Raw genomic sequence first — 16,056 nt, forward strand, 5'->3', positions numbered from 1 at the left:
TTCCTCAACTATAAAGAACGGAAACGACCCCTTTGCTGCTTATGCAGAAATTGTAACTTTCTACTTGAAAAATGTTACAGAGCTACGGATATTTAAAGATGGACCTCACTACATGAAACGGTTCAGATATTTAGCTGACCACAAGCACGGTGAATAAACGGAAGAACTGTAGTGAATCATAGAGGTAATAGGGCAGACGGAGTGAAAAAAACAGGTGGGGTAAAACTCAGTTCTTGTAGCAGAACAGCACTTATCTATGACTTTATGAAATCACAGGAGAGAAGTAGAAAATTTTCACTCAAGTCCAAACCACTCCAGTTTTATGTCTGACTTTGAAAAGGACTAGAACAAGGAAATGCATACGCTTCTCTTGCTGATTCAAGTTGTTTACTCAGTTCTGCTGCTCGGAGGTCTAATTCTGTAGATTGCTGTCGCTGTTGCTGTAACTCCTGAAGAGCTTGTTCTTTACTTGCTTTAGCATCAAGAATGTCAGCTTCAAGTTTCTGAGAAAAAAAAATCAAAAGTTGGAGTCATCAGAGCACAACCAACAAAACAAGAATAGCAATTAAATGCGGAAGCCATCTATTCTATGAGCAGCATTTACTGTAGAAAGTCTTTACTGTAGAAAGCAGTCACAATTCTCACATATCATCTACCTGTTTCATCACTTTGCTATTTATCTTTTGTTATTTAGTTCTTGCAAATCTCTTGCTCCTCCAGAACTGTTTTGGTAACTGGTTTCTGAAACCATGTTTAAATTAAAGGTCAAAGAAGCATTTTACTGCAAAGTAATAGATAAAAAGCTGTAATCTTTAAGGAGGCTATCCAAAACACCTATACAAAAAAAGGTCATACCCAGTGCTCAACTTTGGGGCCATGTTTTCAGCCACTACTGAGTACTTTCAGCAGTTTCAAATGACTGTTGATTTACATATCATAACTCTGCTGTTCTTCATAGAAAAAGCAAAGACACAGACTACAGCTGTGAAGAAACCCTATGCTCACCTAGAAGAGGTTTTTCTTGTGTTATTTTTCCCAAAAGTTCTTGTTCACTCATGTGGAGTATAAAGAACAGAGGAGCCTTCATCAAATGGGCACTGCTTAGACTCTTCAACACACTGGCTGTTTTACAGGGACTTCTGTTTGAACACAGTGGCCATAAAACAAAATGGTCAAGTTTCTCCAAGAAAATTCCTGAGGGCTTTTTGCTTTCTATTTCTTTCCTACTTTTTTAAATGCCACACATTCAACTGGAATAATCTCAAAGAATGGTGATGATGCCAAGAATTTACATAGAATGCATTCCTGTTGACAGCATCAAAAACCCTGCTCAGTTTCACACTTCAGCTACCAGAAACCTAATAAAATCATATGCAAGCAAGCTCTGTATTCCTCCCAAGCATTTGTGTCTCTTGGCTACTTGTGAAACTTTAGCAAAAGAATGAAAAATAAAAACACAAATGAAAGTAGGCAGAAAAAAATCCCAGTGTTCAAAGAGAGAAATAGATGCACAAAATAATTTTCCTGATAATGAAATGCATGACAGCTTTATTTTTTAATAGCATTGGATTTGAAATTTCCTAGGGGGAAAACAATCTTCATTCTCTTCTACAGAGTTCATAAGCTAGGAAAAACACACAACTCAGTCTTGAGCATAAAGACTACTAATCTCCCTCAGAACAGACAACACTGAAAAACCAGTTCTGCGATGCTCCCAAGATCCCTGTATCATATGCTTTTATGTGTTGTGAATTTTGACTACCAAGAATTTTTAACAAATATTGAACAAAGGTCAAATCCCAAATTTTAAAGCTCTCAAGCATTAGGACTAATCCATATCCTTAACTGAAAATACTAGTATATCAAAACACCAAACGGTTCTGCAAAAGAAAAACTGATTTCAGAGCTAGAGTGCAAAACTCCAGATCAAGTTAGAGATAAAATAGTGATAAATAAATCTTGCTAAAGAGCCTCTGTAGAAGATAATGAAAGGCTTTAGAGATAAATTAAACCAGATAGGTGGTGTTAGGTTGGGCTAAGCAGTGTGACACATATTCCCTGCTACCACTTGTGAAGTGTGTTAGTTTGAACTTGAAGACTCTAATTCTGGGACATATTCATGTTCCCTCACATAAAAATTTCCAGGTAGCACAGGGGTTGATAGAAGCACACACATAGAGGGAAATGACAGTATAGTGGCAATGTCCTAGGTCTATCTTCTTAGTGTGATATACTAGCATGGAAGAAGAGTAGAACAGGATTAAATGGTGAATCAGGAAACATTAGTGGGAAAGAAAACCTAAAATTTTGATATAATATTGATATAATCCTTCCCCATAATTTGAGCACAGTTTTTGTCATATGCTACCAAACAGCAGAGATCAGTTTCTCTAAGCTCAGATACTGTGTTCAATACAAACCTTAAGCTGTCCCTCTAGCTCTTCAGTTTTCTGTTCTAAATAAAGGCATTTTTCTTTGTACTCTTTAAGACTGGCTTCCAGCTGAGTACAGTATTCCTGCTTGTCATTCAGCTTAGCTGTAACTTGATCCAACTGAACGCTGACCTTATTTAACTCCTGAGTAAAATAAAAATACAAGGGTTGTAAGTTTTGAAATAACTTCAGAAAATTACTAACATCATATATGCTCTAAATGATCCAGTGTGTTCAAATTAAAAAGGAAAATAATCTTTTTTATTCTGAGGGGCAGGAAACTGAGAGAGGAAACAAACACATGCACAAATTCCCTTCGTTACACTGAAAAAAATTCTTTTAAAGCTTCAATATTCCTCTCAAACTTTACAGGCTGTGGGCTAAATGTTAATAAATGTGTTTCTAATTGTAAATGGAAGAGGAACTGTAGGTAATAAAGGCACTAGGTCCTAAAATTAGTACAACAGTAACTAGAAAATGACATTACAAAACCTTAGATAAAATTTTTGCTGTCTTTGTTTGTCATGAAATCAAGCACCACAGAAGAGGAAAGCCAATAACATGGAAATGGTCAGTTCTCCACATACCAGAGATGATTTCAAAACATTTTGTTCAACACAAAACAAATAATTTCTGCAAGAGACATGGATACATTCACCTAGTAACCACTATGATGACGGCTACATGCTCTCCAACCAAGCTGATGTATTTAGTTATTAATTAATTATTTAATGGCTGCAAAAGATTGTCTTCTGTTTACAGCAATTAATTACATTGCCATGCTAAAAAATGATGCTATATTAGCATCTGCTCATATTTCCATGAAGATCACAGCAACACTGATTCTAACAATGCAAATATTTGATTTAACAGCTGGTGGAATACTTCACTAGGATTACCACACATGAAAACACGTAATTTTAACAACAGCCTTTTGAGCTTTTGTGTCAGTTGGCAGACAGATAATTCTTTCTGAATACCTGCATCTGATTGGGAATTTATCTGAGTCAGCAGCAAGAGTTAAGAGTTTTCAGTTGTATTCAGTGCATTCTACAATCTTCATATCATACACATGAGAATTGAATAATACCTCAATAATAATTATGGACAGCTTAAGTTTTGAACCCTAATCCTATATCAAGGAGTGGACTCCCAAGTAAATTCTTTGCACTGCAAAATATATCTGGTCTGGATTACAGCAAAAAGAACTGAATGTATAGCATGTGGTTAAAATATCCTAAATGATCATTTCCAAATGCATATTAACATGTCCAAATGCATATTCACATGTTTATTTAGTTTATAAACAGACTATTCTTAAGTTTTTAAGCAGTTTTTTAGGTAAAATAGAAACTTTATATGTTGCTTATAACCTGTTGCTTATCTTGCAGTGCATGCTGAGCTGTGTCCAGATGGTTCTGGAGATCCGCTCTTTGAGCAGCTTTTGATGCTTCTGCTGAAAGTAGCAATTCAGTCTTTGCTTTTACCTGAAAGACAAATTGTATTTCACTAAAACACCTTTTTTACCATAGCTCATTGTAATTTTTTTACAGTCATCAGTAAGTTTAATAATAAAATCAGCAGTTTTCATGTGTTAAGTGTTAAGTGTTAAAAAAAGGAAGAAAGATTTTAGAAATTTCGATAAGTATCAGGATTTTAAGTCACAGTGAGTTCTTACTTTGAGCCAAAAAAAACAGACAAAGAAAAAAAAGAACAAAACAAAACACAGCAGTTCCACTTCTGTACAATTGTAGGAAAATATTTTTACCACTAACAAGGAACAATGTGATTTACGTACTGTATTCACACCCATGCATACCTTGATAACCTAATATAAATGCTACATCTCTGAAGACTGTTAAGAAAGCTCACATTGCCTTAAAAAAGGTTGCAATGGTCCACAGATAATTCAGTTCTAGTTCTAATGTGAATGTAATGAAAAAACAATTCAGATAGTGTACTGAAGCCCATCAAAACAACACAAAGCTTCATCAGAAGTTTCTAGGTCTGTTTAGAAACTGAGTAACACTGTAGTGTATCAATCCAACAACAACAGTAGCTGCTCCAGGTGTACTGATGCAAGAACTTCTGATCAAATCTTATTTATCCTTTAAATAGCTGAACATAATTAGCAGCTTGTAGCTTAAAAAGCATTTAGTAGTAGAAGAGTCGATGTTGAGTCCATAACAGGGAGTTTCCTTATTTAGTAAATTAAATTGGCAACAAGGTGGCCCACCATTTTTGTTTTGTTTTTGACAAAAGACATCAGCACAGGAAATTTTAGGCAACCCCAAGCTCTCAGTGACTTGACAGATTTTTCACTTTGGTACTCAGAATCCAGGACTGGTAAGAGCAGGTTTTGAACAGCCAAACATTACAAATACAAGTGATGCTTGAGGAAAGATTTTTCAACGTAATTATGAAATTTTATGATTCCACTTTCATTTTCCTTCAATTTTATCTACCTTATTCTACTTCATTTATCTCTTAGTAGAAAAATGCAATTTTTCCCAAATGGCTTTGTACATTCTCTGGAGAGAATACAGATATCACAACCAGGATTTTACATCACCAGAAAATAGAGAGTTCCATTACCTGCACATCAAGTTGTGACACTTTCTCTCTACTTTCATTTAGCTGACTGGTTAGTTCACTGATGTTTGTTTCCAGGGAAAGCACACGATCTTGAGCAGCTCTTAGGTGTGCCTTTTGTTCCTGCACTTGTTCATGCAAATTCTCTTGGGCTTGTTTATGACTTTCCGATTGATTCTTCAGCTTCTCTGTCAGTTGAGTTACCTGCAGTGAAAAAAAATGTGAGAAGGCTGGAACGGTATGTCCAAAGAAGTAAAAAAATTAATTTTAGTGTGTCATATTATGGCTCTGGAGACTCAGTGCTATCACATTTCTTTTCCTGAACTATTACAGTAAAGCTATATTAGAGTTTAAATAGGTTACCAGCTGAAATTAGAAGCAAAAGGGAATTGTCAATTTGGCCTTACTGCAACAAAAACAAGATACTAAGGAGACAATAGATGCAGGCTAAACTGAATTTTGGTGTTGAACACAGGAATTAAACCTCTTTTTAAAATAAGTGAAACAAACGTATATGTATATATATATATATGCAACAACTTTTGTATATGCATAGCATATTACTAGCATATGTACACAGTAAACATCTAGGAATTCCTTTCCCTATGTTGATAGCAAGGAAGTCACCAAAACACAAGTCCTGTGAAATTTACAGTAAGATCTTTAAAGTAAGTATTAAAGAAACAGAACAGTATAGAAAAGATTAGTGTCATATCCGATGACATAGGAAAAAAAAGGAAACAAGACTCAGTAATGAAAATTAAAGAAAAGAAACAGATCTTGAAGTTCTTACCTGTATTTGTAATGCATGGTTTTTCTCTTGTAGCTGGTTAAGAACTGCAGTTTCTCCTTCACCAGCTTGAATTTTTGCATATAAGTCCTCTCTTTCCTTTTCTAGCAAAGAGATGTTTTCCTTGCTTTTTTGAAGCAAAGCCTCAAGATTTTGAATTTTTTGGTCCTTATCTCCAATTTGTCGTAGTACTTGCTCCAGATCATTCTAGAAAATCACATAATAACCTCCTTAATTATAAGGATCTTAAAAGTTAGCTCTAATGCATAAAATGTTGGTTAAATTTATTAAACACTTTCTCTATGTTCTGTTCTAAATTTATAAGTTAAATTATTGAAACTAGCACAATTCATGCAAATCACTTTTACAGAGAAAAAGTATTTAGAATAATGAAATCCTGAAATACACTTTCACATGAGGATACATAATTATGTTACCTGGGCTTCTCGTAGTTTTGCTGTTGTATTTTGCTGAAGCGTCTGCTGTTCCTGGTGCTGTTGTTTTGCCTTATCTAATTGATGTTGCAATTCTGTGGAATTTGCTGCTTTTTCCTTCAGCTGAAAAAAAACCAAAACCAAATACCAAACAAACCAGACTAATGAGTGGAAAAAGCACCATTCAGTATGCCAGTATTACTCAATGTTCATTCTAATTCTAGAAGATTTTAGTGTAAACATGGATATTTGAAAATTTGTATAAAAGTAATCTGTAATGCTAGTTAATCAAAATCTAATCAAAGTGCTCATTACTATTAATAGGTGAGATTCTGTATCACAAGTGAGAACTATAAAACAACTATCAGATGTAATTTAGCTCCCATAAAATCTAAAACATAAGAAATTTTTAGTATGTTTTTTCCAATAGTTGTTAAGACGTAACATGACTGATAATATAGATACCTGTAAAACAACATTATTATTACTATTATTGACAGTTTTAGTAGCAACTTCAGTTTAGCAGTCTCTCCACTTCTACACTAGTCAAGGCTTTGCAAATTAGCAACAAAAAAGCTATGAAGCTTTGAAAACATACCATTCAGATATTTGGTCAATCCCCATACAGCCAGCAGAAAATCAGCAACATATACAAGATACTCATTAAAACAAATAAAAATTAATAAAACAAGTATTTTCTGCCCATCCACTCCACACAGATTATTAACTATCAATGACCTGCAGTGCCATGTTCAGTTTTTTTCATGTGGGGCTTTATCACACAAAAATATGTACACACAGTGCTACCCATAGGGGCTTAGGTGCACCTAAGTATTTTTTTCACAACATCCGTAGACAAAGCTCAGGAGTGCAAAGTGCACAACTTTTGTTCTTTTGTTAAGCACCACGAACACAAATGCATCTGATGAGCATTTAGCCTTACAAAAATCTGTAAAGACAAGCGGCATTTAAACATATTTTGATAATTTTACCACAAGACTTTGACAGATTTAGTCAAATGAAATTCCCACAAGGACAAATTTTATAAACTGCAACATCACCACAACTGTGTGTACAGACATACTACCGGAACCAGAACAAACTACAGAATCTGCATAAAAACCCCTACCTGCTCTTCAGCACGAGAAAGTTTTAATTGTAGATCAGCCACCTGCTGCTCTTTGTCCATCATTTTCTCACTGGACAGCTGCCTCTGCTCCTTGAGCCGCCCATGCGCTTCCCCTAACTGGCGCTCTGTTTCCAGAAGTTTACTGTGCAACTGCAAAAAAGAGTCATTCACTTTTCCAATCATTCTTTAGACAACACTGATGTATTTTAGACTCATTTTGTGCAATTTTTACCAAAGTTTTCACAACCCAGAGTAAAACAAGAGCTCCTGAAGTCATGTATGAACTTCATACACCTCAGATACACAAATGTTAAGAAACAGCATCAGCTGCACAAGCATGAACAAATACTAAGAGAAGCGGGTTGGAAGGACCCAGAAACATCCTCATTTATCTACAGAAGCCCTTCAAAAGGAGTTACAGAGATTTAACAGAAACACAAAGAGGGTCATCCTTCAAAGGCATAAGGAATATCACGTAAAATAGTGATGCTTAGAACCATCTCAGTTTATCCAGCTCACACACTCACTCTTGTAGATTCAGTGGCTGAAGCACCATGCATTTACTTGCTCCACTGCCTCCCACAATATACTGTTCTGTTAGAAGAGTAAGAGTCTAATTTTTAGCTTGACCTGGCTACATCAATGGCATTCATTCTCTGCAGAGAAGAGATACACAAACCCTCAGTGTAGGGTATATAGTAACTGATGGTTTACAGTACAGTAAATTCCAGCAGCAAAAAGTAGAGGTATGTGCTCTTCCAGCTGCACATAAACCTGTCTTGTGATTTTTTTCAGTCATCAAAAACCAGTACTGCACCATCTTCAAAGTGCAAGGATGACCTTTTACAGTTCACTGTTCTAAAAAGCTCTCTTCATAAAATCAGCTTATTCTACTTGAAACTGCCACTATAGGTCCTCATTTACCTCCTGCCTATTTCTACACGAACACATTCATGGACACACAAATGACCTTTTAACTCAGTTCAAAACCAGAGAATGGATCAGACCTTGCAGCACAGCAAGAACTTTCCACAGGTATCAGTATGAACGAAGCTTGCTTCCCCTATGAATTTAGGTCTAAGCCCCTCAAACCGTTCACCTTCTCCAGGTCCTCCTTTCAATATCCCTACATCTTCCTCATGCTTTCCTCAAATCTCTAGTAATATCAAAGCAAAAGGCAGCCCAATTTTACTGATCACTGCAAGCAACCACTTTCTGACCAGCTGACTGCCTAAAGGAGCAGAAAAAGGAACAGTGGTTGTGGTACCATTGTATCTTCCACCCACGCATTAAGGGGGGTGAAGCATGAACATAAGCCTCTCTCCTGCTGCCCATTTCCACAAGAATTTAACACTGAAGGACCTAATGCTGAAGTCCTTTGTGTCATCTGTCAAAATTTGGCTCAAGTTGTCAAATAATGCAAAAGTTAAAGGGTATGGAGACAGGGAAATAAATGTGTCCATGACTTATTTTCTTAGAAAATTAAGCTAAATTATTTATCTGCCCACAACCACAAAAATTGTGAGTGAAAAGCTGTTTGACATGTGGGCAAGATGCTGATTGTTAACTATGGCTGCACAGTAAAGAAAGATGTAGGAGAAGAAGGAGGACAGGGTAAGAAAAGGGATCATAATCTCTCCTCCAGTAATCAAGAACATTTGTCTTTTTTTGCAGGAATCACTAAATTATAAATACTTCCTCCTCACTAAAAATACAAACAAGAGCTGGAGGTAAAAAAAATCTATTTAAGAAAGGGTGCAACACAATAACTATTGTAACTATTCATGGTTATGTTAATACCAGGAGAAAATACTTGGAAAGGGGGAAATCAGTAAACAATATTTTACACAAGTTACTTTTAGTATAGTCATGGTTAAGTACTTTTTAAGAACTTTAAGATTAAGTAAACAGAATCATAAAATCCAGGATTAACCTATGCTACAGAATGCAAAAAATCATGAACAAAATACTTAAAGATACAATCAATTAGATTCAAATTTTCTCAACAACAGTATTTAATAACAATTAGCATTTCTTCAAGACTGAAGGAGTCCATACTTTCTTGTGTTACCCTCTTCCTATTGTGCTGGAATCAACACTATCACTGCAGTTTCCTTCCATTGTGAAGATCACTTCCTCCATGTCACCCAGATTCTAAAATATACAAACTTAACCAGACATGCACCTGTGCAAACGAATTTTGAGAAGACGACAAGGATTCTCTGAAAATGTGGTTTGACTAAACAACTATACATATACCTTCATAAGCAGAATTCACTGTGTCAATGTAAGCTATTGGACTACATGCATAAAAAGATAATTCCGCTGAAGTACTAAGTGAACAAATATGAGAAATTTAGTCTTTTCATTACAATAGTAATTGAACTCTTCTTTGGAGGAAGAGAGAGGAAAAGATGTTTCTGCTTGGCTTTTATTTTATACCACGTACAAAGGGCTTTTTGTCCTCCACTGTTCTTTCACTATATAATTCTAAAACACATCCTGAGGTCCAGCAGCTTGTTCTTGCTTAAGACTGTCTTCCTTCCCAATGGTATAACCAGAGGATGTGTCATGTCTCCATATCCTTCCATAGCAATTCATTCAGCAATGTTTTACTCACCTTCCTCCTCCTTGATTTTGCCACCCCAAAAATTCTTCCTGAAAACGCCCTCTCAGGTTGAAGCCAGATTTCAGCTCAACTTCTTGGCTATGTTTCTTAAGTGTCATACATGCTGCTTAGGCAGACTGAGCCAGTTTTACCAAGTGCAGATTCCTAACAGATAACTAATATGATTATCTCCCCTTGCCCTGACAGAAGACTGATGGGAGAAGGATAGTCACTCTGGGGATGTAATATATACATAAACAAAGTTTTGCTAAGTCACAGTTCTTCCAAGATAAACTATACACACAGAGCTTGCAACTTAATATATTTCAACTTGATAAAGGGTTGAAAAATAGTAATATTCTCTTTAAAATAAATAAGCTTTAGGGAGATTAAAATGAAGTACGTCATACTAACAAAAATGATATTACTTCTTCCATCTTAGGACTGGACAGGATTTCCCCAGTCTAACACATTACTCCCCAAAAAAGATAAACTAGATTAAACAGAATTCAATTGGCCTCAAGTTTCTCTATGCTCAATGATATATCAAAGTGTTGCTTCTATAAGTCATTGGACCCAGCAGAACAACAGGTTCTGCTTGTGGGGATGTATGCTCTGAGTGTTCTCACAGCTATCAGCAACATAAAGAGAAGTTGTTTGTGGAGACACACTAAGGAAGCATTATCAAGACTTCACATTACCCTAGCTTTTCACACTATATTCACTACTCAATCTTAAAGCAAATCAAGCACTGTTCAGTTCCAATCAGTCTAGTAAAAAAGACTCACTTTTCTCAAACTTCCTATAGAGTAGTAAATTACTACTAGAAATGAAACTGTTACTGTACCCAAATTTTATTTTCTCATAACCTTAATTCATTATTGCTTCAGTTACCCTTCTCAACCAGAATAACTAACCTTGCTGCCTTCTTAGAATTTGTCTGTTACCATATCTGTCATGCAAACTCAGTATCCTGGGTTGCCCTCCCTCTCATTTGACAATACTTCATCTATTTCAGGGAATGCATCAACCAAAAAAGACGAGTGGAAAAGCTGTAGTATGAAAGAAGAGTTCATTTAACACTCTAAGACAAGAAGAGTGAACAAAAAACCCTGTCTCAGAAGAGCTAAAGCCTTCTTCCATTAATGTAAAAAAAAAAAGTCAAATCAAAACATGAGAAATAAGTTACAAAGTTTATGCTCATTCAACCTTAAAATTTTTAAAATCAAAATCATATAGTTTTAAGAGTTCCAGATAGAACAGAATTAGTAAGATATTTCCCTTTCAGGGGAATTATACTACAGATGACATTAGCCTTCCCAGACAAAAAAGTGCTGAAAGGTGATTATAACTGTGGATCTTCCTGAGTTTGACTATGACACAGGGGCTACAACTATCCTCTCATTTTCCTCCTGAGAAGAATCTGGACCTCCTAAAAAGATTCAGACACAATATCAAACAAATACCAAAGAATTTCTGCACTCTTATTACAGCCTCTTCTTTTTGCCTGTTCTTTTCTTTACTTCTCTAAAGGGAAGAGGCAGTTGTATTTCATTTTCTGTAATGTTAGAAAGAACATTTTATATTTATTAAAATACCAGCTAGCTTTATATTTATTCAAATACAAGTAGTGGTTAATTACTCTCCTTAAAATAAGGAAATGCAAATGCGTGTGCTTAAGAAAAATGTATGTAGTTTAAAAAAACCCTGATGGGATGGCTTAAGGAATCATTTGAATAGGATGGTCTAGGAGGCTTAGGGAACATTACCTGACTGAGCTCACTTTGGAGTTGCAGGCCATGTTGCTCTTTTTCCTCCCTCTGCTGCTGGAGCTGTTTACATTCTGCCTTGAGATGTTGGTACTTTGTCTCTACTTCGGACAACTCTTCTTTAAGTTTTTGGCTTGCTTCTCCCTTCTCACCTAGCTCTGCCTGTAATCTCTGTACCGAGGCTTCAGATGCAGACAGCTTTGCCTGAAGCTGTTGGCAGTCAAGGTCCTTCTGGTGAAAACTTGCCTGCACGTTCTTCTTACTCACAGATACTTCATTGTGTTTTTCTTCTAACTGGGTGTAGTCCTGTTCTTTCTTCAGCAGCTTCTCAGTCAGACTCTATGAAGAGAAGAGAGTTACACAGCAATTCAAGTACAATTCTGCTTGCAGCTATTCAATGCACTGTTCAAATTTCTTTTTAAGTATTGATGCTGAACAGTGAAGAACTTGCGCAAAAACATTATTAAATAAAATATTGACCTCTATATTGTATTACACAAGTTATTTCTGGAGACCACACAGCACACAGTTTCAACTGGAAATAGTGTTTTTCATACTCTCACGTAAATTCACTTCCTCTAACTGAGAACACCACTCAAACTATTTCTGTATCCTGAAGACTAATTTGCTTTCCCTGAATGTTCAAATTAAGGTTATTACAACTGGATTTTCTTGGGTAAAAGCTGAAATAGTACACACAACATTTTTAAAGGCTGGTGTTCTTCTTGAAGTTTCAGTGACTACTATATTCTCCAGTTCTCCTTCAATTAAAATATAGAAAAATAAAGAACAATTCTAGCATGTCAGCCTGAAAAAAATGCAAACGCTGAGGTCAGTCTTATGTATCAATACTTTGAACAGTTCTCCAGCTTTGGAATAACACTGTTCCAAAGATAAAACAGTTAGTGCTGCAATTCTAGCTATGCTGGGCATCTTAAAAGCACACTTCTGCACAGTATACAGGCACAAACTCTGTTTTGCCAGAAAAAAAAAAAGTGTAAAATATTTAAGTAAGTGAAACAGTTTTGTTCCTTACATATTTCAAGAAATTGTAATGATATTGGTTGTTATAAATCATACACAGACACTTCTATTTTACAATCAAGATAAAAGAATTTATTTTAAAAAAGTTAGAAAACAAGCCATCTTGCAAGAGACAACTCTATCAGTCCAGCAAACTATGTAAGAAGAAATATAATTACTGCCCTATGGTCATAAAAGAAAAACAAACAAACAAACAAACAAACAAAAAAACCAAAACAAAACAAACAAAAAATCAAAACAAACAAAAAAACACCAAAAAACCCATCATGACTTTCTAAAGTATACAACTTAGAAAAAAAGTCTGGCTATTGAATTCCAGCCCTGAAGAAGTTTATTTTGAAATTTTCTTGAAAAATAAGACTTGTTGCAAGGTAAGCAATTTTTATATATGCATACCTAAAAATGCAGGGATAGAGCACAAAAAATCATACAGATTTCATCCATCTTTACCCTCCTGAAGACAGTGGCAAGGCTTCCACTGCTTTTAAAATATATTTCACACTCAGAACATAAAATAAAGCTGCAATTCCCTTTTTGATTAAAGAGAAATGACCAGGCAGGATTATTAACATCTGTAGTGAGTAGTGTTCCTGAAATACCAACACATCACAGAACCTTATTCATCACAGCTGGGTAAATTAGAGTTAAGGTAAGCACACACAAGCCACCTCTCTTCCCTGAGCATTGATTTCCACAGAAAAGAAACAGGGAATGACAGTATATTACAGCACTCAACAAAGAATCCTGAGCCTTCAAAGCTCACAAGATACAAGGGAAACACCACACTGATCCCTTCTTTTATAAATGGTCCTTAGAAAATTACACATAATACATGTTAGTAGTCAGAGTGGCCACTGACCGGATTTCAAAATAGTTACATCAACAGGTTAGAAACTATGTAAACTGTGCATTTTTCCCTGTAAATTACGCATCACAATCATTCCAAAAAGAAAAAAACCACATCAAAACCAAAAATCACCAAACCAAAAAAGCAACCATGCAATGGGTTTAGAATTACAGCAAGTCATATACTTCAGGTATTATGCTGGTTTTACACATTAGGTCTCTTCCGGGCTACAGGCCCTTACTGGCCTCTGCAAGGCAAGCCAAGCTCCATAATTACAGTGCTTTAAAAATGAAGAAAAGGGAGTTCTTGGTGTCAGAGAACTGCTCTTATATACTTGTCACCTGTTCTTCTCAGTATAGCTCCTGAAAATATAAGAAAAAGCTTGCTTGCTTGAGGTTGTACATGAGCTTGATAAACTCTGCGCCAACACACAGAAATATCTTCCCACATTGCAATTGGATTATAAATGGATGTATATATCAAATATATTATATTCTATCTATTGTACATATATTCTATCCTGAATTAATGGCTCCTCCTTCCTCCCTGACAGCTTCTTCAAGGATGTCAAACTGTTCAAAGCAGAAGCAATTTCTGTTATTGGAAGCTAATATTACCTTTTCCGATTCTAGGTACAACTCCTCCAGGGCCAAGATTCCTTAGCTAGCACATCATTCTTATGGATACCATCTTTCAAAAAACTGCATAAAGAGATAGCTGTAAACTGCTTTGAGTCACTGAATCTGAAAAGAGGAAAAGTAGCTCACTAACACTTCTCTTTCTATTCCTGAAGTGGTGTTTGTCATTAACCTGACATAGCAGAGGACTCTCTCTTAAAGGGTGATTATCTTATGCATCAATCTGTTTCACTCCACATTGTTAATGAAATAGCAATATACTCAGGAAAGGGTTCTATACTGTATAGCAATAATTCTGCCAAAAGCTTGATTCATTGTTGCTGGTCTGTGGAAAATTACAGCATGACAATTCTCCTCAGCTCAGTTCCACCCCTGATTTAGTGAGCCAAACAAAGAGTCATCCTACTAAAGGCAGTTTCATTCACCAAATTTTAATTGCATCTTCTTATATTCTTTGCAAACATTGCTTTAATATTAGATTACATTAAATACAGTCTGTTTGTCCCTGTCCTTTTCTGTTTTCCAAGACCAAAAAGGTTGCTGGTAAATACATGTATGTAATGTGTTCATACATAATGTTACACATCCATGCAACAAAAAGCAGCATACATCTTTGTCCTTGCCTTCTTTCCTCCCTTACCTTTATTACCCCAGAATACATGACTTACAAATGCAGATACAAAACGCAGCAAGCTCAAAGAGCTCTGATAACAATTCTCAAGAAATATTTATAAGCTAAGAAGTTTCTGGAGTTTATTTCCATTTTCTACCACTTATGACTCTGATAAATGGCCAGAAAAACATGATATGAGTACGGCCTAAAAGTTAAGACACTGGAAAACCAATAAAGAGAGCTCAAAACATCTTTCAAATTATGATTTTTAGGTAAATGTATTTTGCAGGGCACTACTTTTATCTTTTAATGTGTGAGATGGCAACACAGCTTAATGATATGTAAGCATAAACTGCAGCAATTAGAAATCTGCAATCATAACAACCCAAAGGACTTCAGTTGTAGCATATGAAGACCATTAAAATATAGCACTTGCTTGCACGTTATGGTATTCTTCATGTTAAGCAAAACAGAAAAGGAATTCTCAACTTCTACAACATCATGAAGCAAAGTTAGTCTTCAGCGCTTCCCAAGACAATGTGTGATGTGTTTCCATTTTAATGTGAGCTGACAAGCATAGGAAATAATAGCATTCTCACCTGGTTTTTCTGTTCTAGCTCTTTGACTGAACTTTGAAGTTTTTGCAGCTCCTGAACATACACGGCCACCTCTTGAGGTCCTTTGGCAAGTTCAGCTCTTAACTGGTTAATGGTAGCCTGAACAGACAAACAGAAAAATCCACATTTAAAACAAAGCTTTGCATGCATAATCCAACAAAAGCAAGATGTGTGGTAGCAAAATAAAAAGCTTCCTGTATACAAATAAACAGCTTAAGAAAAAAGTCACCTGTAAACTAATCTCAGAGCACCATCAGCTATAGAAGTAGCACTGAGCATAATTTCCCAGCTGAGATTCATTCGAATCATGTCCCATTTCAGAAGACAAAAACCTGATCCAGTCCAATAGGAAATGCCAGGTTGAGCTCAAAACTGATGAAAATTGTAACAGATTATCCATTTGTCATTATCACAGTTCTAGCTCAAGGTGAAACTTCTCCAAGTTATTGCAGTTACTAGGTCAAAATCTTGGCCACCCTGGTAAGGGTAATGTACTGGAAAAGGCACTAGAAGCAAGTTTGACATTTGATGCAAACATGGTGT

General features: G+C 35.8%; 1 protein-coding gene across 6 annotated transcripts in view; it reads right to left on the minus strand.

Moving 5' to 3' along the window:
- EEA1 (early endosome antigen 1) overlaps positions 1 to 16,056 on the minus strand; it is a 173,210-nt gene that overhangs the window by 20,495 nt on the left and 136,659 nt on the right. For all 6 annotated transcript variants that reach the window (XM_051784830.1, XM_051784828.1, XM_051784829.1 and 3 more), the window contains 9 exons: positions 15,496 to 15,612; positions 11,755 to 12,093; positions 7,378 to 7,527; positions 6,252 to 6,371; positions 5,818 to 6,021; positions 5,028 to 5,228; positions 3,806 to 3,919; positions 2,421 to 2,576; positions 364 to 503 (listed from right to left, as the gene is read on the minus strand). In XM_051784830.1, the coding sequence (XP_051640790.1) occupies positions 364 to 503; positions 2,421 to 2,576; positions 3,806 to 3,919; positions 5,028 to 5,228; positions 5,818 to 6,021; positions 6,252 to 6,371; positions 7,378 to 7,527; positions 11,755 to 12,093; positions 15,496 to 15,612 (1,541 nt within the window). The remainder of the gene's footprint in view (positions 1 to 363; positions 504 to 2,420; positions 2,577 to 3,805; positions 3,920 to 5,027; positions 5,229 to 5,817; positions 6,022 to 6,251; positions 6,372 to 7,377; positions 7,528 to 11,754; positions 12,094 to 15,495; positions 15,613 to 16,056) is intronic.

The sequence above is a fragment of the Manacus candei genome, unplaced genomic scaffold, assembly GCF_025592945.1.
Source record: "Manacus candei isolate 608988 ecotype Guabito, Panama unplaced genomic scaffold, ASM2559294v1 h1tg000018l, whole genome shotgun sequence".
In the NCBI taxonomy this organism is placed as follows: Eukaryota; Metazoa; Chordata; class Aves; order Passeriformes; family Pipridae; genus Manacus; species Manacus candei.